The following is a 24,730-nucleotide window of genomic DNA, read 5'->3' as shown; positions in this document are numbered from 1 at the left end:
GCTCCGGCGGATAGCTGTCGGAACTTTACGCTCAGTGCACGCACACAAACACTGCAGTGCTTTCAAATGGTTCATTAAATTTATCATACCTAGATGGCAGCACTCAGATGTATAGTGTCTTTACTAAGTAAGCGTTAGCCAAAGCTTTCGTAGTGTGTGGTTGCAAGGCTTTTAGGAGGAAGGCAGCAACCACCTTCCGGTGGATTAAGTAACGTTTTTTTTTTTAATTTTGCCAGAATGATTCCGCGTTTCTTCGATACATATTATTGCGCGTATTCCCGCGCGGCATATCTGCCTCGAAACGACGCGCCGCACTTTCGGCAAATGCGAGCTGTCAAATCAAATCTATGAGAGTTATCTACGTACGCATGCATTGCGTGTACGTACACGAAAAAGATTGAGGTTAAATTTTTCCGGCCAGCAAAATCAAATGGTGCGCTAGTGTGTGTACGCGAAACGTCATAAAGCTCTATACTACTCGTTTTGTTTTTGTTGATCTTCTGCTTCGAATCGTCTGGCATTGTTGGCAGCTATGTTTTTAATTGCACCAAAACTGCAGAAAATCACTGGCAACAATGTTTACGGTACATTCTGAAATGCCGCGCGGCGTGTACCTTTCAAAGCAACGGACAATAAAAATTTATATTTATTTATTTAAATATTCAAAGTCACCCTAATCTCACAATTCATCACAAACTGTCACACTTGATGACATTTCCAGCACTGTTTTTGACAGCTCACACTGTATCGAACTGTCAAAAGGCAAAACAGACGAAAAAAAAACTTTCCGTGTGTGTTTACGGTTTCAGCCTGTGCAATCGGAGTTTTGCCTCGGTACAAAAACCTTACACTGACCATGTCCATCCCGCGGATCATGGTGTTCCGGCCGTCCTGGGAGGAGTTCCAGGACTTTTCCGGCTACATCAACTACATGGAGTCGAAGGGCGCCCACAAGGCCGGGCTGGTCAAGGTTTGTTTTGATTGTTTTTGTGGGGGAGAAATTGTGGGTGGTTTCATTGGGATGTTTTCGCTTCGTTTTAGGTCGTTCCTCCGCCGGAGTGGGTTCCCCGCAAGCAGGGGTATGACTTGAAGAACATCAACGTTACTATTAAGGCTCCGATATCGCAGGTTGTGTCCGGAATGCAGGGGCTGTACCAGCAGCTCAACATCCAGAAGCGCTCGATGACGGTGCAGGAGTTTTACGACAAAACCCGCCAGGAACGGCACGCCACTCCGAAGCACTTTGACTACGAGGACTTGGAGAAGAAGTTTTGGAAGAATGTGACCTACGTGGCGCCGATTTACGGGGCGGATGTGCCCGGGAGCATCACGGATCCGGAGATTAAGACGTGGAACATTAACAGTCTGGGGACGATTCTGGACTACGTGAATGCGGATTACAACGTGTCGATCGCGGGCGTCAACACGGCCTATCTGTACTTTGGCATGTGGAAGACGACGTTTGCGTGGCACACCGAGGATATGGACCTGTACTCGATCAATTATTTGCACTTTGGTGCGCCGAAGACGTGGTACGCGATTCCACCGGAACACGGGAGAAAGCTGGAGCGGCTTGCGGAGCGATTCTTTCCCGCCAATTACCAGGAATGCAAGGCGTTTTTGCGGCACAAAATGACGTTGATCAGCACGCAGATGTTGAAGCAGAACGGAATTCCGTTTAACAAGATTACGCAGGAACCGGGCGAAATGATGATCACGTTCCCGTACGGATACCATGCCGGGTTCAACCACGGGTTCAACTGTGCCGAATCGACCAACTTTGCCACGGAACGGTGGATCGAGTATGGGAAGCGGGCGTCGATTTGCAATTGCAGACCGGACATGGTCAAGATTTCGATGGAAACGTTCGTGCGGAGATTTCAGTCGGAGCGGTACGACAAATGGTTGAAGGGAGAGGACTTTGGATATCATCCGGAGGATCCGAACAATTACTGCGCTGCACCCAGGCCGAGAAGTTTACCAAAGAATATCAAAAAGTGAGCGTTGATTCTCTAGCATTTGCTTATTTTTAAGTAAATTTTCCTTACAGAATGCAGGATCAAATGAAGGACCAAAAGCGGGGTTGTGCGCCCGTTAAATTGGACAAAAAGTATAAAACTCGTATTTTCTCAAAATATTAATAATAATAACAACATTCAAAAATTTCCAGGAAAACTCCGAAAAAGTCCGACAAACCGAAAGAGAAGCTCAAATCGATCTGGAGCAGGCTAGAGGGCCGCGAGGGAGGCATCGCCACGAACCTGCTGCTGGACGGACCGGTGAAGAACACGAACCGAATTCGCTTCCAAACGCGAACCATCAAACTGCTGGACGATTGACGGCTCGGTGGACTAACAGCAATCGCGGCTCAAGTTTGCTAGTGTTAAGTTAGTGCAATTTTAACGTTAAGTCCCATCTTTTAATTCCTCTCCCCCCTCCCATTTGCCCCCGCGAACAACACGAAAGCGAAGCCCCCTCGTCTCTAGTCCTGGGTGGAGATGTTTGCGATATCCGCGCACGTTTGCGTTTTTATTTTGTACGAGTCGCGGCTCGCGGTTGCCCGGATTGCGCGGCAGATCTCATCCCTACATCACGTCGATATTTTTTACGGAATGTAAATCGTGAATTGAAAATAAACTTTTAAGGTGAAGCCGTTGATCATTTTCGAAGAAAATTGATCATCACTATAAAATATTCTGTATTAAATTCAATTTAACGAATTTCAGCACCAAAAGGAATCAGCATGTGCCGGTTGCTGCCTTCTTGAAGCCACTGAAGAAAATTTTGATCTAAATCAATTATGCTTCAAAAATTATATAATTTTGTGGCACAGTCATTGACGGCCTAGTTGGCAATCATTGATTAATGACGATTTCCATAACTTTGCAAGGAATGGGATAATCGTTACCAAAAGGAATCAGCATGTGTAGAGCACTATTATAAACAACTTGTGGAAAGAATTTTGTCAAAATATTGAAAGCGACGCAAAATTTATATCGTTGAACGAAAAATCGTGACAATGATGGAAGTCTTCACGTTAATGCGTTTAGTTTGAAGTGATAGCAAAAGTCGTGAACCTTTTATTTATTTTTGAAAAATCCCCAATCTCCAAGTTCAATTATTATCCAGAATTTCAAGCGAAAATGGCGTTACGGTGCACGCCCGAAATGTCAAACGTGCAGTGGTACCAACTTTAGAAAAAAATTTGGCTGTCATGCAATTTCAACAATTTCGCAAATCTAAAACTGAATCGATATTCAATCTGTATTTACAGATTTTTTTAAAATGATTTTATTTAAAAATTTCAGCAATTTAGTAATTAAATTATGCTTAAATATGATTAAAAAGCTTAAATCTGTTGTTAAAAGTCAAAAAAAATCTTCTATGGCTTCGAATTTGACATACAGATTTATTTTAAAGAAAATACAGATCTCCCATAAAATAATCTGGCATCGTTGGCCCCGGGTCTTTTGTGGTCTCTATTGCAAGTTTCTGCTCATTTCTAGGCGTCCGCAAATGGACCGACGTTTTACTTCCCCATCCGATAGAAGGCAGGCCACCGCGCCACGAGGCCCTCCCTATGCAAGGCACAGAATGCAAAAACTACAGACTGGGCGCTCGATAACTGGGTCGTAGGCAGTCAAACGTCAAAAAACCTAAACAAACCGAAATGACCAAGGGGTTAATGGATGCAAAAATCATGTTCAACAAATAAAAAAAACTTTTCCAAGCTTTTATTTAATTTCAAGTCACAAGCAATGTAAATAAATTTCATCAACTTTTATTATTATATTTCATTAGGAAAATATGATGCAGCGGTGGTCCCCTCGCATTCGGTGACTGGGCTACGTTCTCAGCCCAGTTACCGAACAAGTACTGTATAACCCTTCAACACATGCCAATGATCGCAAAGCGTATCCTAGTCCTTATACCTCCCCAAAAACCGTCCAACTCCAAGCGAAACTTATTTGGGGACACCGCGGGATTTTTTCCTATCCTTTTTTTAAAATAAAACCCTTTAGATAGGGGAAATGGGGCAAGAGGAACAATCGCTCGTTCGATCGTTATTCTTACAATTTCCAATATTTCCAATATGAGGAATTGTTATTAGCAAAGCCATTAGTTAATTCTACTACCACATAATCGCCAAAACGACGTAAACGCCACGGAACACACACCCAAACGGCGGTCGCATGATTGACATTTCACGGCAATTTCACGGTACTCTAAAAACTGCTCAGAATAAACGTAAAAATGTATTCTTTTAGCAAAATGTTGAGGTGTTTACATTTGTTTATAGGACCTAATAAAAAAAAGTCAAGAATTTACGATTCAGCAGTTTTAATTTTATTGAGATTTTATAAAATGAATTTGCCCAAATACCTCCAAACGAAGCAAGTCCTGAACCTCTAATTCATCATAACTAGATTTTTTTTAAATAAAGTTTATTTTAATTTCAAGCAAAACTTCATTAAAAGCAGTTTTTAATTTAATTGATAAATTCAAGAAAAAATATAATACATTGCAAAATGGTTAACAAATATATGTATTATTTTATTAATCAATTTGATTACAACACTAAATTTATATTCAAAATAGTAAAATGAAATTAGATCATCGTTGTTAAATATCGTTAATGAATTAAAAAAAAAATACAAAAAAATAAATAAATAAGTTTTTTTTCAGGGAAGTGCTGATTAATGTTAAATTAAAATCTTTTTGGAATTTGGTAGAGTAAAGAAACCATTCGTCTTTTATTCTAATGAACAATATTGTCAATAAATAGTACAGTCGACTCTCTGGCTGTCGATCTTCTCCATACCAATATTGCTCCATCTATCGATGAATTCTTCAGTCCCTTCAATCTGCATACTTCAATTAACTTCATTCCTCGATATTTTCCCTTGCTTGAAGGATCTCTTCCTCGACGGTCCCTTGGATTCTGTTTGCTTTAAAAATCTCTTCCGGTTGTCAATAATTTTACTTTCTCTGGCTTGCATAGACATTTTTCTTGGCGAAACGAAGCTTTGAAGGGTGTTTGACATTAGTTTGTTTTTGTTTGATGGACGTTGCCATGATTCTCTCCCATAGCTGGGTATCAAGAAAAAAATATTTTCAATCGAGTCTTCATTTTGCATCGTTCCGTAAACTGATGATTCTCTTCCTCGACGGTCCCTTGGATATTGACAACCAGAGAGTCGACTGTAGTTGATCTGATATAAAAAACTTTTTGCCTTCCTCACCTCACTGAGGCAAGGCTATAAAATCACTCAAAAATTGAACTTTTTAAATAAGCCTTCTAGATATACCTTTACGTATACATATCGGCTCAGAATCAAATTCTGAGCAAATGTCTGTGCGTGTGGATGGACGTAGAATTTTTTTTCTCACTCACTTTTCTCGGAACTGGCCCGACCGATTTTGTCCGGATCTATGTTTTTAGATTCGCCTTCAGGTCCTTTAAGTCTTTTTTTAATTTCATCCGGTTTGGTGAAGTACTTCAAAAGTTATGTTAGAAAAACTTTTTTGGTTGATACTAAAAAGGGTCATTATTTACATAATTTGAAAGCTCCGACGGATAGCTGTCGGAACTTTCCGCTCAGTGCACGCCGTTCACGCACACAAATACTGCAGTGCTTTCAAATGAATAATAAAAATGTATCATAGATGGCAGCACTCAGATGTATAGTGTCTTTACTAAGTAAGCGTTAGCCAAAGCTTTCAGGAGGAAGGCAGCAACCACCTTCTGGTGGATTAAGTAACGTTTTTATTTGTGAACTGCTGTAAAATACTTGTTAGAAATCTTGTATTATTACGAATTTCCCTAGTTATTTACCCCTGCTCGGGAAGACACCAAATTGATCAGAAAATTCCTCCATAAAATTCAGCTTTCCGAATATTACGTACCATTTCTATCTGAACAGCTGCCGATCTTGAATGGAGTCTTGTATGGGTTAATAAATGACACAAATTGGCTTCACTGGTCATAGTAAATGCTCCCAAAAAGTGTGAGCCAAATGGAGAAAAAAAATGTCATAAGGGGCTTTTGAGTCAATTTAAAATATATTAAAAATAATAATACAAAAAACCTCTGATTCAAAGAAATTTGTTCAAATACGTATTTTGAAATTTTCAATATTTATCAAAACTTATATTTTTTAGGGGACTTAAAATGAAAACCATTGCGCTTGCGATGGTGCAAAATCTGGTACCGGAGAAAATTGTTTTTGAATGAAATTATGATGTTTGGAAAAAATATCTAAAATATAGTAATAAAATAAATTTAGATGCAAAATCAAATTTGCAATCGACATTGACAACATTGGTCAAAATTATCAAAATGTTTGATCCTTCTGCTGTATAACAAGTCCTTTTCTTATCATCGTTGATCGAAAGGCATGCAGACGTTTGTTCATTGAGCTAATCGTAGTGCATAATGCGTCCAATTTTCCATTTCCCGGGAAATCCTGGTAATTCCGGGGATCCCGGGAAATTTTTGAAACAGCCATAAAATCTATGTTATCTTTATATATTTTTACGTTTTCAAGCATGAAATCATAGAATTAGCTTAATAATATTAATACTCGAAACAAGATATGATTAGAAAAGCTTGAGAACTTTTTTTGAAAAGGTCTTAAAAAACGAGAAGCGACAACAAATAAAATGATACCAGCCAAAACAAAATTTTAGAAGAGTTTTGAAATTCTTGTTTTGGAGAAAACATATTTTACAAATTATCCTTAAGTTACCTTACCAACTAGGAAACACAGTCTGAAAAGGAACAGGAGATTTTAGAGGAATACATTTGAAAATCGGTGTACTAATTGTTTTGGTCGGTTCCTGTTTTTACCGAAGTCACTCAAAACAATTGGCTTGCATAGCTGTCCCAATTCATTGCTTATGTCCTGATTTGCCTGTTAAAAAAATATTATAAATCATTTCTAGTTTAAAATTATAAATATTCATAAATATAATACCCAGTTTTTTTTAAATACATAACATTTTTAAAATTATTTAAACCGCTAGGCATTTTGCGGATCTGTAAACTAAAATTTTATCAATTTTCTCTCATAAGCCAAATACATGCTGAATTCATATCGTTTACTATGTATTTAACTCATTCATCTATTTCTACAACCAAATCTCAATTTCCAGACTAAAATTACTAAAATTCATGGGATTCGCGAATTGGGTCCCAAAATGAAGCTTAGATTGCTGATATTATTGTTTACAGCGATAAAGCTTATTTTTCTGATTACAATGACCTTTGTACGACCACAAAGAGTTTAAAACGTTTAAAATGGATTTTTAAATCAATTTTGAAAAATTATCCCTGCGGTCCTTCTTGACAGAAAAGCTCCTACTTGACAGCTCGTTCAACGGGGACCATAGTTGATTCATAAAAAAAAAATGTTGTCTTGTCATTTTTTTTGCATTAAAATAAAAAAAAGTAATCAGAAATGGTTTTTAATCGTGTTTTTTACCGTTTTACACAAAAATTGACATAGGGCTTTAATGCCCAATTCCCGGTTTTGGAAAAATCCCTGGAATGTTATCTCGGGAACCCGGGGATTGGACGCATTAATGGTGCAAAATATTTTTATAAGACAAAACGACCTTCCCATAGCTATGTAGCTCGGAAGGCTCCACTTCGGGTGTATATGTGTCAAGAGGCAGTTTTTGTAGATTTTGCTCGGTTTGTTCTAGAGGTAGTATCGAGGTGCTCCAATTTGGATGAAACTTTCAGCGTTTGTTTGTCTATACATGATCTGACTTACGTGGAATTTCCCGAGGATTTCGGATTTGTCAAAATTCAGCCCAAAAAGTGCCATCTTGTTGGCCTACAGAGCAAAAGCTAACGTTCTAAAAAGTTAGCCAAAAAGTTTATACCGTAGGCTTTATAAAATTCCCAAACTTTTAAACTATACATGAGTTTGGTGTTGGAGATTGAAAAAAAAAAAAACAATTTTCAAAAGACCTGTCGAATGCGACTAAGAGTGTTGGAATCAAAATTAGAAAAATCTGGCAAAGTATCGATAAAAAATCTGGCTGACGAAAATCTAACCATTCTCAATGGTGAAAGGGAGGGAGGATATTAATTAATTCAAAAATTTGCAGAATGCAGGTAATTTAATAGACCTCAAAAATGTTTCATTAACAATCTCTTTAAGAAAAACACATTCTATTTTTTATTATTTTCAATTAGATTTCTTCATTATAATCAAAAAATTGTTCGAAATGGTCAGGAAGTGAAAAATCTGGCAAAATCTGTCGAAATCTGGCATTGAGAAGGATGAATCTTTATTCTGGCTGACACTTGAAAAATCTGGCATTCCCAGATTTATCTGGCATCCAGGCAACCCTGGTTGGAATTGATCAAGTTTTACAAAAATGCGAGTAATTTAAGATCGTAGAGAGCCCTCTACTATTTTCGAGATTCTCATCTATAGACTAACAAACGCTGAAAGTTTCATCCAAATCGGAGCATAACGGTACGACCTGTTACACATTGGTAAAAAAGTCGCTCTTTAGTCCGCCCCATAGCATCGCAGCTCGGAAGGCATCGACAAACCATTACCGTATCCTACCAACAGCAAGAAAAGAAGCTTATCATTCACGTGTCATCCGGGCTGGAGCGACAGACACAGCAAATTGCAATTTATTTTAAGAAGCTTGTTCGTCTACTTCTGTATACGGTGGATTTTTTTTGTCAGGTTCAAACATTCAACCTACAATATTTTTTTCACGGATCACAAGTGGAGGCAAAGACCATTTTCCCAAGAGGATTCTTAGCAAATGACGACAGTGCATCAACTGTTGTCCTCTAGAAACCTAATAGGATAATCCAATCCAGTAGAAGAGCTCAACTCAACACACGAAAGGTTAAGGATGTTCTCCAAAAAATTACCCCCCAGGCAATCTATATCATATATGGTATTATCCGCACGAGAATAAACAGAACCTTTCCGTATCGGGCGTACATGTCGTGTCATCATTGCGAAAGAATAAATCATCTGTGGTGTTGTTTTGATTATTTTTTATTCACAGAATATTCAAATAAATAATTTGTCTTACCAAATTGTGGGCATCTTACACGCTAACAACAGCAGGTTGGCGACGGTTTCTTCGCCAACGTCTCAACTGACTTGTATTATTTTCTGTGTGTATTTTCGTGCTTATTTTTTTTTTTGCAGCATCATTCAAATTTGTGTAATGATAATAATGATTAATGATAGTAACAATAAGTTGTGTTTGTTTTTCTAAAACTACATGGGGATGTATTTACACATATACAATAGCTCTTTTGTGTGTTTAAAATTAGTTTTTATTAAATTTCAGTTGTTTTTTTTTTCTTTCTTCAAAGTTGCAATTGTAGTCTTCCTACTTATGCAAAGAAATTCTTATCAGCAATGAGATAGCAACAATACATGTATAGTTTATATGTTTTTTTTGTCAATTTCTTTGTTAAGTAACGAATTTCCAAGTTTTGTTTTCTAGCTTGAGCATGTGTCTGTGTGTAAGTTTTTTGGGTTTTTCAAAATTTTGGTTCTGTGGCGATGTTTGAAATCAACTACACGCTAATAATACAAGTCGCTCCCCCGATTGCTCGGTTTGGGTGGCTTAACTTAAGTTGTATTACTAAGTAAAGGAAACAATCGGTTCGATGAGATTATACTAAGATGAAGGGGGGTGTTTAAAATTTACCTAAATCAAACAATCGTTAATCGTTAAAAGTAAACTCAATACTTTGCGTTCATTGAACTAAAGTAGGACATTTGCTAATACAGTTGAAAACAGAGAGACTTTTAAGCTTTTGCGTCATTGTTTCCTGCGAAATTTTCCTTCTTGTTTCGATCCTCGTCCTCCTCATTCTGAGAACCAATTCTTATGTGGGCGTATGTTGCATGTTGTTGGGGTGTGAATGTATTAAATTTCCAATTTACCTCGCGAGCTTTGTCGATTTTTTTTGTGTTTAATAAATAGCGATGTATATTTGATTTTTTTTTTTTCAATCCTTGGTATGTGTTGTGAATTGTGTGTGTATGTGTTGTGCGAATTTGGTTCAGTTTACTAATACAGTTTGCCTCTCCCTCTGTTTCTTGTTTTCATTCTCTCGACTGACAGCCAGGTCACGTTGCAGGGCCCCGCTATTGTTCTGTTGGCAAACTTTGCAGCAGCGAACGCAGTTGGCCATGACCATGACCATGGGGTTTGTTGTAGTGTTGTTTTTTGTTCCAGTTGCGTAGTTGTTTGATCTTGACAGCGTTTTAAGTTGTTAGTTTCTTCCAGTGATTGTTAGTTTGCTATTGTTACAGATTTAGTTCCAGCTGGAAATAGAACAAAGAAAGAAAGAAAAATAGTTAGTTGCGTAATAGTTTGAGGAAAAATGGTTAAATACACTTACAAGTGCAAGAAACGGGTGTTGCGTTTACGTCCCATGTTGCACAGCTTGAAGTGGCACAGCGCCATGTCTGCAAGGAGAAGAGAAAATTGAAAATTTTGAGTTATTTTCAACTAATGAATTTATTTCTTAGACATGTATTAACGCAATAATTATCTCACAAAGATATCCAAACAAATATTTGAATGTACCCTCTACTGCCCATTTTTTCGATTTCTTTTTTTCTTCCCGTGTACAGAAGGTCATTTTGAGCAACATTTGTTCTACGAAAAACTTTACTTCTTTTGTTTTATGTTATTTTTTGATTCATTTTAAGTATTTTAATTTGCATTTGTCTTGTTTAGTTTATGTTTGTTTTTAGTAGTATTTGGCCTATTCTACCACCTCATATCATATTTTTTCTTGTTTTTATAGTAAATTGTTTGCTTGTTTTTGACATTTTCTGCTATGGATGGCACTATTATCACTTGCATTGTGAAAAATGCGTAAAGGCATAGTCTGGAACACTACAAATATAACTGCATACTTCTTTTTACTTTTTAATTTCAACCCTATAATTATATAAAATTTTAAGAGTTCTTCTTTTCAATGCTTTTTAAGTTCAAAAATTGGTTGAAAAATGGATTTTCGACGAATTTTTTTTAAATCGAAGCCCGTCTAGAGGCGGGGTTGGGTTGTAGAGGGTTAAGTTTATCCAAAAGTTTAGAAAAGTTAAATTACAGAAAAGGTTGACCAACTTTTTAAATAAGTTTAGTAGTTCTCTAGAATTTCGCATTTTCCGAGATTTTTAAATTTTGCATTTTTTTCCTGATTTTGATGAAACATTGTCCATGCATTTCGTATGTCAAAATAAGACATTTTGAATTAAAAGTGTTTCAATGCAATTTTGTTTTCAGAAATAATTGGAAAAATATGATGATGTTTAGCTTGGAAGCTTCTTGGCCAAAATAATCCGACTGGTATTTTTCGGTTGACGATTAGGGTGGTCTAGTTGAATTAGTGAAGTGAAAAATACGTTTTTGCAATTCAAGGATGTTCTACGAAATCACAATGAAACGCAATTTCTGACCATCTCAAATTCGGCTAGGACCACCTTAATTAGATCAATTACTCTCAGGACAAATTGCAGTCAATTGGTCCACTTTTGATTGAAATTGAAAATAATGGTTTTCAGTGCATGATTTTTGCCAAATAAAAAATATTAGAGATAAAAAATGCTTCCAAAACAAAATAATAGCCAAAAATAATATCAAAAAGCAGTTCTCTAGGATTTCGGTCATTCGATTTTTTTTGTATTTTTTAATCCGACTGAAACTTTTTTGGTGCCTTCGGTATGCCCAAAGAAGCCATTTTGCATCATTAGTTTGTCCATATAATTTTCCATGCAAATTCGGCAGCTGTCCATACAAAAATGATGTATGAAAATTCAAAAATCTGTATCTTCTGAAGGAATTTTTTGATCGATTTGGTGTCTTCGGCAAAGTTGTAGGTATGGATACGGACTACACTGGAAAAAAATAATACACGGTAAAAAAAATTTGGTGATTTTTTTATTTAACTTTTATCACTAAAACTTGATTTACAAAAAACACTATTTTTAATTTTTTATTTTTTGATATGTTTTAGAAGGCATAAAATGCCAACTTTTCAGAAATTTCAGGTTGTGCAAAATCACTGACCGAGTTATGAATTTTTAATCAATACTGATTTTTCAAAAATCGAAATTTTGTCGTAAAAATTTTCAACTTCATTTTTCGATGTAAAATCAAATTTGCAATCAAAAGTACTTTACTGAAATTTTGATAAAGTGCACCGTTTTCAAGTTATAGCCATATTTAAGTGACTTTTTGAAAATAGTCGCAGTTTTCATTTTTAAATTAGTGCACATGTTTGCCCAGTTTTGAAAAAATATTTTTGAAAAGCTGAGAAAATTCTCTATATTTTGCTTATTTGGACTTTGTTGATACGACCTTTAGTTGCTGAGATATTGCAATGCAAAGGTTTAAAAACAGGAAAATTGATGTTTTCTAAGTTTCACCCAAACAACCCACCATTTTCTATCGTCAATATCTCAGCAACTAATGGTCCGATTTTCAATGTTAATATATGAAACATTTGTGAAATTTTCCGATCTCTTCGAAAAAAATATTTTGGAATTTTCAAATCAAGACTAACATTTCACAAAGGCCAAACATTCAATATTACGCCCTTTTAAAATGTTTGTCTTGATTTGAAAATTCCAAAATATTTTTTCGAAAAGATCGGAAAATTTCACAATTGTTTCATATATTAACATTGAAAATCGGACCATTAGTTGCTGAGATATTGACGATAGAAAATGGTGGGTTGTTTGGGTGAAACTTGGAAAACATCAATTTTCCTGTTTTTAAACCTTTGCATTGCAATATCTCAGCAACTAAAGGTCGTATCAACATAGTCCGAATAAGCAAGAATCAGCTTTTCAAAAATATTTTTCAAAACTGGGCAAACATGTGCACTAATTTAAAAAAATGAAAAACTGCGACTATTTTCAAAAAAGTCACTTAAATATGGCTATAACTTGAAAACGGTGTACTTTATCAAAATTTTAGTAAAGTACTTTTTGGTTGCAAATTTGATTTTACATCGAAAAATGAAGTTGAAAAATTTTTACGACCAAAATTTCGATTTTTTGAAAAAATCAGTATTGATTAAAAAATTCATAACTCGGTCATTTTTGCACAACCTGAAATTTCTGAAAAGTTGGCATTTTATGTCTTCTAAAACATATCAAAAATAAAAAATTAAAAATAGTGTTTTTTGTAAATCAAGTTTTAGTGATAAAAGTTAAATAAAAAATCACCAAATTTTTTTACCGTGTATTATTTTTCCAGTGTAGTCCGTATCCATACCTACAACTTTGCCGAAGACACCAAATCGCTTCAAAAGATACAGATTTTTGAATTTTCATACATCATTTTTGTATGGACAGCTGCCGAATTTGTATGGAAAATTATATGGACAAACTAATGATGCAAAATGGCTTCTTTGGGCATACCGAAGGCACCAAAAAAGTTTCAGCCGGATTAAAAAATACAAAAATTAAAATTGAAGAAAAAAGACCGATTTCGTAGAGAATTGCTCCAAAGTAAAAAATTGTTTAATAGATAACATGATTCAAACATTTAACAAAAAGGCTTCAACATTTTTATTTGAAAAAAGTTGACAAAAATGTCCAACATTATTTTTTTTTCATTTGGAGCTCAGCCGATTTACAATTTTTAAGTTTTTGAAATAAGTTTATTGTCTAATTTTTTTTAGTGTTGCTCCAATATTTTAAAATTTCTTGTTTAAAAAAAATAAATCAAATGTATAATAAAGTGTCACATTCTAGAACTGCACAACAGATTACACAAGTCGACATTTTTGAAGATTTTGAAGACGTTTCAATTTTGTCAACATTCCAATCGATTGAGTTGAATTTTATTGAATTTCGAGCGATTTTTTTTTTTAATTTCGGGTATTAGGGAAAATATAATCAAACACCTATCTTCGTCATATGAAGAATTTGATGCTCAATTAAAGCTCCAAAAATACTATTTAGGCTGTAAACTTACCAGCAACAGCACCGCCTCAAGTAAGCACGCAAATTTATGTCACTTACAGGCCAAACAGATCAATTTTAATAAACTTTTGATCATAATTTGTATTTTGCGAAACCATTTCTCATCCTTTTGGTGGCACAAACATCCACACGCAAGATGAGAGGTTAACTGCTTAACAAAAGTCGCCATCAATATCTTTTCACTTGCGCTAACGTTTTCAAAGCGCTTTAGATATAAAATTGCTTCCAACTACCGGCAACATGTTCTTTTCAACGTAAGTTAGTCACTCACTTGAAAAATAATTGCGAAACATGTAAATAATTAGCAAGCGCCATAAAAAAAACAAACGCGCCATCTCTTTTGACGTTTGACTTTTGACGACCCATTCCAATCGAAGGCTAAAGAAAACCGAGCGAGAAGCGAGTTGTTGGAGTGAGCCAGTGATGCCAGGAAATTTTCTCTAGAAATGCTACTTTTCGTGAGTGTTCGCTTAAAATTTCATCAATTTTTGCAGCACGAGGCAGACCCAAAAGAGCGCTGGAAGAAAAAAGGACTAAGCTGAAAATAGGCAAATGGGCGTGGCCGAATGCACTCGTCTGATTAGCATGCATTTGGGGAATTTTTTTTTAAATGTTTGTAAAAGGAATAGCACAACTTTAAAAAAATTGACAATAAACAGAAATGTTCACAAAAAATGGATCTAGTTGAAGCTGAAGCGTTTACTGACATCAACTTCAACATTGTCGTGTTGTGTTGTAATTTGCCTTTTTATTTTGGAAATTAAATTGTGTTTCCCACTAGAAAAAGCATATCAATTTTGCCTCATTATTCAAGCGGTATTATTTTTGAGTAGGTCGATTGGATCATCATGAATATCAAATTTCCAACCATCATGCAAATTTGCTTCCCATGAATGAACTTTTCCCTCCCCCTCCCGAGAAATCAAAATTTAAACTCACAGTGATTGTTCTTCTTCTCGTCCTTGGCCTTCTGGTAGGGAACCGCCTTGGGCAGCACCTGCTGTTCCCGGGCCAACCGGCTGGCCGCACTCTCGACCGGTGGCAGCTCGTCCAACAGCGACGCTTGCTGTTGATCTCCCCCGTTGCCGGTCACGGCCGCTGCCAGCTGGGCCAGCTGTGCCCTCTGGCGGTCCTGGCGGCGTTCCTGCTGCTGCAGCAGTTCCTCGTCGCGCAGCTGGCGGGCGGCCACCGCGCCCAGAACCTGCAGGTAGTTGACCTCTTTGTCGTGCAGTTTTTGTTCCTCCTCGACCAGCTCGTTGTACAGCTCCTCGACGGGGATGTCCTCCTTGAGGTCGGCGGCTGCGAGTAGGCCAGACCGGTCCGGACGGGCCCACGTGGCCATGGGACCGAGCGAGAGGGCCAGCAGCAAACTTGCCGCCAAAAGTGGGCACCAGTTGGAAGGCATTCTGGGGGGTGAGAGAGGGTACAATCAATTATTAAGAGAGGGAGTTTGCCGAGGAGCGGAAGTGGAGGCGTTTGAATGTCGGGCTCGCAAAAGGTTACCGGAAGAGCCGATTCTTCGAAGATTTGTGTTAAGTTTTCCCCCTGGGGTAAGAAAAATTGAAAAGTTGTTTGATTTGCAAACAGAGCTCGTTACAATTCTACGAACAATTTCAATGCAATAATTTGCTTTAACTTGCTACTGGCCAAAGTTTGACCGTGGTGGTGAAACAATAGCGCCGACTGCAAATGAACTTGGCCGGAAGTTTGCGTAAGCACAACAACTTTCTCAAAGTCACCCAACCTTGCCAGTTGTGGTTGCAGGCAGATGTTGAACGTCACGTTGCGTCAAACGTTGCTGCCACGCGCCGTGCAGTTTTCCAATCGCACGTTTACGTTAGCGTTAACCTTTTGATTTAAATCAAATCATTTTGAGAAAAAAATCTACAAAATTACAATTTCTTGAATCAACTTCAAACAAAAAAAAAATGTCTTGTCACCTTGATGGAGTGACTTGGTTGTCTAAACTTGAATAAATCAAGTTTATGATTTTTATAATAATTACAAAGAGTTTCAAATATAAGAATTTTAGAGTATACTATAAAAACGTAAGTATACTTTTTCAAAACATAAAACCTATTGAAAAAGCTAGCGAAAATAGAAATTTATTTGATTTGTAATCGAATTCCATTTCACCATTTCAAAACGATGAACCGAAACAAGACAAAATTGAAAAATGATGGTTTGAAAAAAATCCCACACACTTGGATTTTTTTACCCAGTTCGGTAGTTGAAAACTCGGTAAAGTTCAGATCGGCAAACCATCTGTCAAAATGACCAACATTTTACCGAAAACCGGTTGTACGATGAACAATAATGAACTTCATTACCGAATTTCGGTAAGCTTTTACCAAATTCGGTAGTTTTCAGTTTACCGAACTGTTAAGCAGTTCAAAATTCGGTAAAAAATCTAAGTGTGATATTATTGAAAATTATATTTAAAAAAATCAAATTATATTCCCAATTCATAAATATTCAGTCGTACTTAATCAGTATTTTGACCAGGACTTAAATTCTCCTAACAAAATTAATATCCCCTTAATAATACATAAAAAGTATCGTCATCCAAAACCAGTCAATTTATTTTAAAACTTCATTCGCCACTACCTAATCATACAATTAAAACTGACTGATAACAGTTTTACAAAGTGGCCATCTTACGACCGCCAACGAAAAAAAGAATCACCAAAGTTCAATTAATTCTTTCCGGAAAGTTCATCCCCTCTCTGATAAGGACGAGGCAATTGTGCATACTGTAATGAATGCCACACTTTTTTTTGTTTTACTGTAGGTTGAAGTCATTTGCCGGTCGTACGATTGCAAAATTATCATTTTTCTTCAATTTTTTTTATTGAGTTTCTTCCCTACTCCATTGTCTTATATTCATTGAGCGTAATTACTCGAGTGTTACGAACTTAAGATTGCACAGTATGAAAATTTGATTTTGAGTTAATACTGTACTTTTTTATCATTTCGTCATTGAAAGTTACCCTGAAATAGACACGACCAAGTTTTTTTTACTGTGCAGGGTCAGGGATGACCTGTTGGCCCTGGTCAAACTGATTAATTGGCTCAGTGTGTCCCAGATGCACAGGACGAGATTAGCAGGTTCAAAACGCACACCAACAGCTGCTGTTATCAAGAGTTTTTTATGACTTTGTTTTAATTTGTTTTACAGAGCATAACCTCCTGTCTTTGTATTAGTGTGTGAGATGGGCGTTTGTATGCCGGAAGGCGTGGCCAACTTGGATTAACCAATCAGAGCTTCTGGTGATTAATTTGGTGACGTTTTAAATATGGTGAATTAAACGCTTAAAAGAAAAACAGAAAAAAATAGCACACGTCACCAAAAAGTCCACCCACAAATGATATGGAAAAAGATAAATCAAAATCTTCCCCAGGTTTACGGTCCCTTCCGGAGGAACTGTTTAAAAGGTTGCACCGTGGCCTGCAGCTCCCTCGTGAGGATGAGCCATACGAAGGCCCCATTCTGCGAAGATCCAAATAAGGTGGGTGATACGGATGTATGCTTTTGGCCTTTCCTGGAGATGAATATTCGATGGGAATGTGACTCTTTTTAATTTTTTTTTTGCCTGAATGACAGTACCATTTTAAACCTCTTTTCAATTATATTGATATGATTTTTGAACTAAAATTCATGTTTTTTTTTTTAAATATTTCGCCAGTATGCTTTTATCAATATTTTTAGGCATAAAACTAAACAATTTTCAAAGAAAAGGTAGTAAATCACAACTCAAGTTAGCAAAACGAAATTTTGCAAACCAAGAAAATGATTTAGAAAAAATACGGTCAAAAAGTCAAAAAAGTATGACCCACCTACCTACTCAAAAGGGTATTACAAATTTTAGAATGAAATGAAACATTTAATAATTAGGGGAAGGTGGGGCAAGACGACCATATGGGGCAAGAGGAACTATCGCTCGTACGGCCGTAATTTTTACAATATTGATTATTTCCAGTATGAGGAATTGTTGCTAGCAATGCAATTAGCTGATTCTACTACCACATAACCGCCAAAACGATGTAAACGCCACGGGGCATAAGATTTAATGAAGTTTTTTCAAAACCTTTGTTTTCTTATAATATTTGGAAAGTACAAAATAAGGCTTAGGGTTCGTTTTAAGGCTCATTTTATCAAAATGCTATTTTTCCTAGATCAGTAGTGTCCCTACCAATGACATGCACCTATAACAAAGTATGATTTAACTTTTGGTTATTTTTATTGAGAGCTTTTAAAAAATGTTGTTCAGGTGGGGCTAGTGTACCATATGGATTTTTAGTATGGAAAAAATTAAGAATTTCTGCAACAACATATTTTATTGGGAAATAAATATATGAAAGTACTTAAAAACTGATAAACAATTGTAAAAAAAAAATTGTCCATACATAATATAGTGATATTATGAAAATTTACTATTTGTCATCTAAGTAATATTTTTTTTCGAAAAAACGATAACATTTTTAGTAAAATATTATTATTTAATCTAAAAATGAAAGAAAGTTTTCAAATAGATTCGAATCTGATGTATCTAAGTAATAACAGTTCAATTGTTAGCAAATTAACATGTTTTTTCATGCATTGTTCCTCTTGCCCCAACGGGTCGTTTGTCTTGCCCCACTAGTTGAGTAGATCGTACGGAAAATGAAAAATTTTAAAATCAATTTTTTACATTGAAAAACAGGATTTTTTAAAAACTTGTTCTTACAAAGTCTTAGTCAAGACCTAGAATAAGATGATTATAATAAAATCCGACAGATTTTTTAACTTTTTAATGGGTTATAACGAGCATTTCCTTAGCTTGTTACACTTGCCCCACTTTCCCCTATGGCTATTCATCTTCTCCAAATTATCTCAAATGAGGTCGCAGAACTCGAATTTGATGTTAAAAAATAAGAATATTTTTGCTTGTTATCGGAGAATGATAGACATTAGGTACTATTGTAGGGGAAATTCTCGTATCTTTGGCAGGTTAAGCTCTCGCTCCTAACTCCATCCAATTTGCTGATTTTCATTATTTAAACAACTAATTTTGCAAAACTTTTGGTAGAAACTTGCTTGCTCACTTCTTATTGAGCTATTTATCACTCGATTTCAGTTGAAAACGCTTTTAATTAGCTTTAATTGCATGTCAAAGTTCTGACCTGCCAACATTAGAGGCACGCTGGAATTAGATGCTGTTCCCCTACTAAGTCTATCTTCATCCATCTCTAAAAAAGAATAACTTTTTAAATCTGTCATATTTAGTCGAGAAAAGCAGGCCGTTTCGTCGGCGACAGGAGAATGACCCCTTCAAAGTTGGCCCGAAAAATCAGGCGGCAAAAAAAATATTTTTTTTTTAAAACTTCAAAATTTTAATGAAATTTTAAGTGCAATAAGCTGAAATCAATTTAAAATGCATTTCCTGAGTTTTAATGAATATTAGCATGTTTGGGATGATTTAAAAGGTTTTTTTTACTGAAATTTTTGTTTTCATCAAATCATACATTTTTTGAAATCTAATGAGGCTTCATCCATAAAGTACGTCACGCTAAAATCAGCCAAAATTTACCCCGCTCCCCCCCTTTGCCACGCTTTCCCAATACTTATAACACGCAATGTCACACTTTCTCAGACCCCCCTCCTCCCCCTAGAGCGTGACATACTTTATGGATGACGCCTGATTGCAAATCAACTGAGCAAGTGTAAAATTCATTTTAAAAACTTGTTGCATTCAAATGTTGAGACTATGGCTTGCTTTTTATTTTTTTTTATATTTTTTTGTCCCCTTTCTTGAACCCAGCCAGAGCTAAGGGACAAAAACTTTGAAAAATATTGGCATCGGCCATAACAATTTCAAAATAACGACATATATTTGAAAAAGTTGAAGTATTCAATTTTATTTACAACAATGTTTTAATCAAGGTCAAATCAGTAAAATGAAGGAAATTTTAAGGAAAAAGATTTATTTTGGTTATAATTTGTAGACTTCAGTTTTTCGAAACAATAAAAAATGGGTCTTTGGGATTGCAAATTTAATTTTACATGCACAAAAAAAAAAAAAAAAAAAATCGACACGAAAATTACGAATCAGATATACACTCGGTTGACGTAAACTTATGATTTTAAGTAACACGTAAAATTATGTTTTTACGAATGATTTGTTACAATTTCACATTAAAAAAATGAAATTACTTGCCATGGTTTCAACATTTCGTTGACAAAAAAGATGTAAAATGCATTGTACATATATCAGTATAGTTGTTTTACATTCATTAGATTTCCAAAAATTCAAGTTGTGACGAAAAAACATTTTTAGCGAAAACAAATATTTTGCGAAAATATTTTTTAACTGTTTTAATCATGCTCAAAGTGATTATCAACGTAGGGACAAGGATATTTTCAGTTGATAACAAGTCTAATTTCATCTCATTTCGCAGGTAACTATTTGACAAAACCCGCAGCGCAGCAAATTAAAAACTGAGAATTCTAGAGAATTGCTCTCTTCTAACAAAGACAGATCCATCATCATAAATTCTCTCATCGAATTATGAATTATTTGAATGAATCATTTCTTTGGAAATTTCCCATAACATTTTTGCATTGCCGTCGGCTTCAACAAAATCTCTAAAAACTTTTAAAGTACGGTTTAACACTTAAGCTCAGTGACGACATTTGGCTTAGCTAGAATTCCCACCGATAAGCACTTTCAAAACAAATAACCTTTACAGCCAGTGGAACTGTTCGACTCGATTTTCATTCCTCCAAATTTTCCACCCACTTTTCACGCATGTTCTCCAAACACGGCCCGCGGCCTGTATCCGAAAACAATTTCCTCTCCTACTATCGAGTGCAAGTTTTTCGTTTTCCACTAGATATGGTGGCCGTGGTGGTCTGTTCTACTTGTTGTTATTTTTGCTGTAATTTTCTGTTTCGCGAGCTTGCCCACGTGTTTGAGCTTTTCTTATTTCCACTCAACAGGTGGTGGTGGTGGCCAAAGGCGTCTTTATCCGTGGCCACTGATCCGTAAATCCCGCACGAGGCCGATTAGCACAGGTCCGAGGTTGGGCGCATTGTGGAATTAATTGAAAAACAGGAAACCATTTTGCAACAATAACAGCAGCAGTCAGTGGGCCCCAATTAGCATAGAAAGGTTCGGGTGTTGGGGGGATGAAAAGGCCGCCGGCCGTTTGAGAATCAGCTTGCAATGCAAATATTCACCTTGGAGTTTTGTAGTCCTCTTCCTTGTAGTCACTGACTTTTATTTTGATTGAACTTTGACAGTCTTTATTTGTGCACTTTTAGTCCTTGTTCTAAATTCACTTCAGTTGATTTTTCTTCACAATTTCACTGGTTTTGATTGATTTGTTAACGTGTTCCTTAAAAACTTCACTATTTTCCTAGTTATTCCTCAGCTTCTTTTGCAATAAAAATCCTCGATCCGACACCATCCAAGCTAATGTTGAGTCAAATTGCGCGCGTTCTAAGTTTGTTTGATTTTTGCTCCTTCCTCCTCGTGTCGGTTTAGTGGGGCTGCTGGAACAGTTGTGTGAAGACCTGTTGCTCGGCCGGCAGCTTTTATAGAGTTGGCTCAGCCCGGCATTCGTCTGTGAGTGTGTGGTAGTGTGTGAGCAGTGACGGAGCTTTCGCACGTTGGTCCTTGCTGCGGCTGCTGCTGCTGCTTTTGGGTGGTGTTGAGAATAAGCTCGGTGTTGGGTGGTCGTCGTGGGATTTGATTGGAAATATTTGAATTTTTAAGGAACTGGGTCTTTCCAGTTTTTTTTTAAACAAGGTGAATGAAAACCTTTGTAGTAACGTTCTCTCTTCTCGGAACGTCACGTCAAATTTATATTATACGAGCAAATCAAACATGCCTGTAGGTTTTTAGTGGTCAGTTTAGTAAGAACATTCGATACATTCGGCCTGATGCAAGACTTGAAGGTAATTGAGTTGTTGAAAAAAAAACTTAACAGGACAAAGAATCATAGTCCAGACTGGACTATCCGATGAAATGAGCATATATAACTTGGAACTTGAGTTTAATTTTTAGAATAATAAAATTAATAAAATCCTCAATTACTTTTAAAAAGGGCGTAACCATGCCTTTAATCGGCATTTTTGATATTCAGTCCAGAGTCGATTATCCGAAGTTTCGATTATCCGAAGGTTTGTATGGGACTTCGGATAATCGAATCAGGAACAAAACAAAATTCGTATTTCTTATTTTATAGCTTTTAACATCAAATTCGAGTTCTGAGACCCTATTTTAGTGAAATTTGAATTTATTTCAATGTTTCATTATCGCCATTTTGGATGCCACCTTGGATTTCAAAATTTTTAATCACTTTAGACTTAATTAAGGGTCATAATGAAGCTCAAAAATAAAAAATAAGACAACGAAATAGAATTCGATTATCCAAAATGAAATTTTGCCAAGGCCTTCGGAAAATCGGGTCTGGACTGGATTTGAGTCTGAAAATTGCTTCTTATATGAATGTTGGTCTCCAATATGGGATCATACACAAAAGTTTAAACAATGATTAAATTAAAATTTAATAAAATTTTAAGTGCAAAATCAAAGTATCGTCAAACTATAATGACCGATTCCACTAAGGGACCATCCATAAACCACGTGGACACATTTTTGGGAATCTGTCACCCCCTCCCCCCCCCCCCTCGTGGACAATTGTCCATACAAAAAAAAACTTTTTTGTATGGATCGTGGACAAACGCCTTACCCCCTGTAGTGTCCACGTGGTTTATGGATGGTCCCTAATACATTTTTCCAAAATTTGACTGTAAAAACGAAACAATTTCAATGTTATTGGCGTGAACAATAGCTGACCCCCTAAGGTGTCCTATTGGTTTATGGATGGGGTCAAAGGCGACAAATTAAAAATTGATAAAAAATGTAATTGCATTGAAGCAACTTGTAAAATCGAATTTAAATTGTTCTGGATAAATTGTATAACTTTTTTTTTTGCAAATAAAGCAACAAATTACAATTACAAATCAAATAAGTGCTTTGAAATGAATGATTTGAAAAGACGTAAATTTTCATAGAATAAAAAATATTTTCAAATTGCAAAAGAAATTGTGAATTGATGAATAAAAACTGAAATAAATAGAATTGATTTGGTTTTATTAATGACTAATTAAAAAAAATGTGTGCACTTATTTTTGAGTCAAACAAAATAAAGCTGAGTAAATCAGAGGAGGTTCACCCAGTTAGAGGTGGACAAAAAAAGAGCGAGCCGCTGAAAGAGCCGGTTCACTGAAAAGAGCGAACGAATCGTGGCTCAGAAAAAAAGAATCGCGGTTCTTTTTTAAACTTAGGTCTTTTGAAAGAACCGTTTCAAGATGATATTGAATTTCAAAAAAAAAAAGTTGTGTTAAATTTGTTTTTGAGAAATGAAAATGAAATTTCAAATATTTCAATGTTAATAAAAATTTATCTCAAAAGTAAATGCAAAAAGGAAAAAAATCATTGTACAACTGATTTAACACTAAAGTATTACCAGAATACGAATTTGAGCATTTCAAATTGCATAATTTGTAAAATATTACCAAAAATCTACTGAATAGTTTAGAGATTTTGAAAAAAAAAAAACTTTAGCGTTTATAGACTTAATCGATTAAATCAAAATGTAGAAAAGACGTCACAGAATATTTTCTTCAAATAAAACATCAGCATTAGTTCAAATCTTGCAGAAATAAACGCAATTAAAAGCAACTTTTCCAGCATCCTATATTTTAGTTTGGATGCCTTTCTATTACTCGAATGGTTCGAAAGGTTCGAGTAGAAATCTGGACAAAGAGATCACCAATACCTTTGGTTTCCAATGGCATCTCGTTTTTAGTTTTAATTTTTTTATCAAATAATTCATAAAAGTCCAAAGTAAACTAACTTATAAAATCACACGATTCTTAAAAAAAAAACCATTTTTATCCAAGCTTTGAAAAAAATGCCCGAAAATTTAAATAAGACAGTTAAGCTTACCTGGACGAAATTGCTTAGAACAGATTTGAGTTTTGGAATAAAAATATTGTTTTATAATGGTTTAAAACTTTGTTTTTTACATTTGCAAATGTTTTACTGAATATTAATATTTTGGAATAAATTTCATTAATGAAATTTCTCAAAAGTTTCAATTAATTTGTTATATTAGAAAAGGCTGGTACAAATATTATTAAAAGTTTCTGCCACCACCCTCCCCCTTCCCCCCTTTAAATTTGGTCCGAAAAATCAGGGGGCGAAAAAATTTTTTTTTTCAAAAAACTTCAAATTTAAGTGCAAAAAACATAAATAACATAAATTGATTTAAAATTCATTCCCCTGCGTTTAAAATCAATTTTAGTAGGGGAGAGTGGGGAGACTTGATCCCCGGGGACACTTGATCCCAAGCCTGTATCTCGTCAGCATGTGGGTAAAACAATTAGCTTTGTTCTAGAAAGTTGTGCGAAATTAACTAAAACTCATTTTAGAAAACAAAGAAAAAAATTAAAAAATGTTTAGATTCAGTTACACACATTTTTCTAAAACGAGCTGCAAAAAACTTCCAAGAGATCTTTTTTTCTTTGTATTGATATGTATAGAAAACACTCAAAAATTATTCAAAAAAATATTTTTTATACATGAATTGTTTGATAAACTTATCAACTCAAAAACCCTTACGCATTTGATGTTAAATTTATCGTCATACTATTTTCACAATCAATTGTTTAA

At 35.5% G+C, this 24,730-nt stretch overlaps 2 protein-coding genes across 2 annotated transcripts; one reads left to right on the top strand and one right to left on the bottom strand.

Moving 5' to 3' along the window:
- The first annotated feature begins 754 nt into the window (after window positions 1-754).
- Window positions 755-2,723, top strand: LOC6043920 (probable lysine-specific demethylase 4A). The gene is made up of 4 exons (XM_001861470.2): window positions 755-970; window positions 1,042-1,997; window positions 2,051-2,110; window positions 2,171-2,723. Exons 1-4 carry the CDS (start codon window positions 857-859, stop codon window positions 2,337-2,339), a joined length of 1,299 nt encoding a protein of 432 aa, XP_001861505.1. The 5' UTR covers window positions 755-856; the 3' UTR covers window positions 2,340-2,723.
- A 6,297-nt stretch (window positions 2,724-9,020) lies between these two features.
- LOC119770424 lies at window positions 9,021-21,543 on the bottom strand. The gene is made up of 4 exons (XM_038265294.1): window positions 21,226-21,543; window positions 14,946-15,412; window positions 10,406-10,472; window positions 9,021-10,328 (listed from the first exon to the last, which is right to left on the bottom strand). Exons 2-4 carry the CDS (start codon window positions 15,409-15,411, stop codon window positions 10,319-10,321), a joined length of 543 nt encoding a protein of 180 aa, XP_038121222.1. The 5' UTR covers window position 15,412; window positions 21,226-21,543; the 3' UTR covers window positions 9,021-10,318.
- Window positions 21,544-24,730: the final 3,187 nt, after the last annotated feature.

This window comes from Culex quinquefasciatus, chromosome 3 (genome assembly GCF_015732765.1).
Source record: "Culex quinquefasciatus strain JHB chromosome 3, VPISU_Cqui_1.0_pri_paternal, whole genome shotgun sequence".
Taxonomy (NCBI): Eukaryota; Metazoa; Arthropoda; class Insecta; order Diptera; family Culicidae; genus Culex; species Culex quinquefasciatus.
The sequence above is the reverse complement of the archived record's forward strand: the minus strand, read 5'-3'. Positions and strand labels throughout refer to the sequence as shown.

What these genes read in the sequence shown, in the direction of transcription:
- LOC6043920 (XM_001861470.2), top strand. Translation starts at nt 857, where the DNA reads ATGTCCATCCCGCGGATCATGGTGTTCCGGCCGTCCTGGGAGGAGTTC. An exon ending in ACAAGGCCGGGCTGGTCAAG is followed by an intron (nt 971 to 1,041) that starts GTTTGTTTTGAT and finishes GCTTCGTTTTAG; the next exon opens with GTCGTTCCTCCGCCGGAGTG. An exon ending in CCCGTTAAATTGGACAAAAA is followed by an intron (nt 2,111 to 2,170) that starts GTATAAAACTCG and finishes AAAAATTTCCAG; the next exon opens with GAAAACTCCGAAAAAGTCCG.
- LOC119770424 (XM_038265294.1), bottom strand. Translation starts at nt 15,411, where the DNA reads ATGCCTTCCAACTGGTGCCCACTTTTGGCGGCAAGTTTGCTGCTGGCC. An exon ending in CGAGAAGAAGAACAATCACT is followed by an intron (nt 10,473 to 14,945) that starts GTGAGTTTAAAT and finishes TTCTCCTTGCAG; the next exon opens with ACATGGCGCTGTGCCACTTC.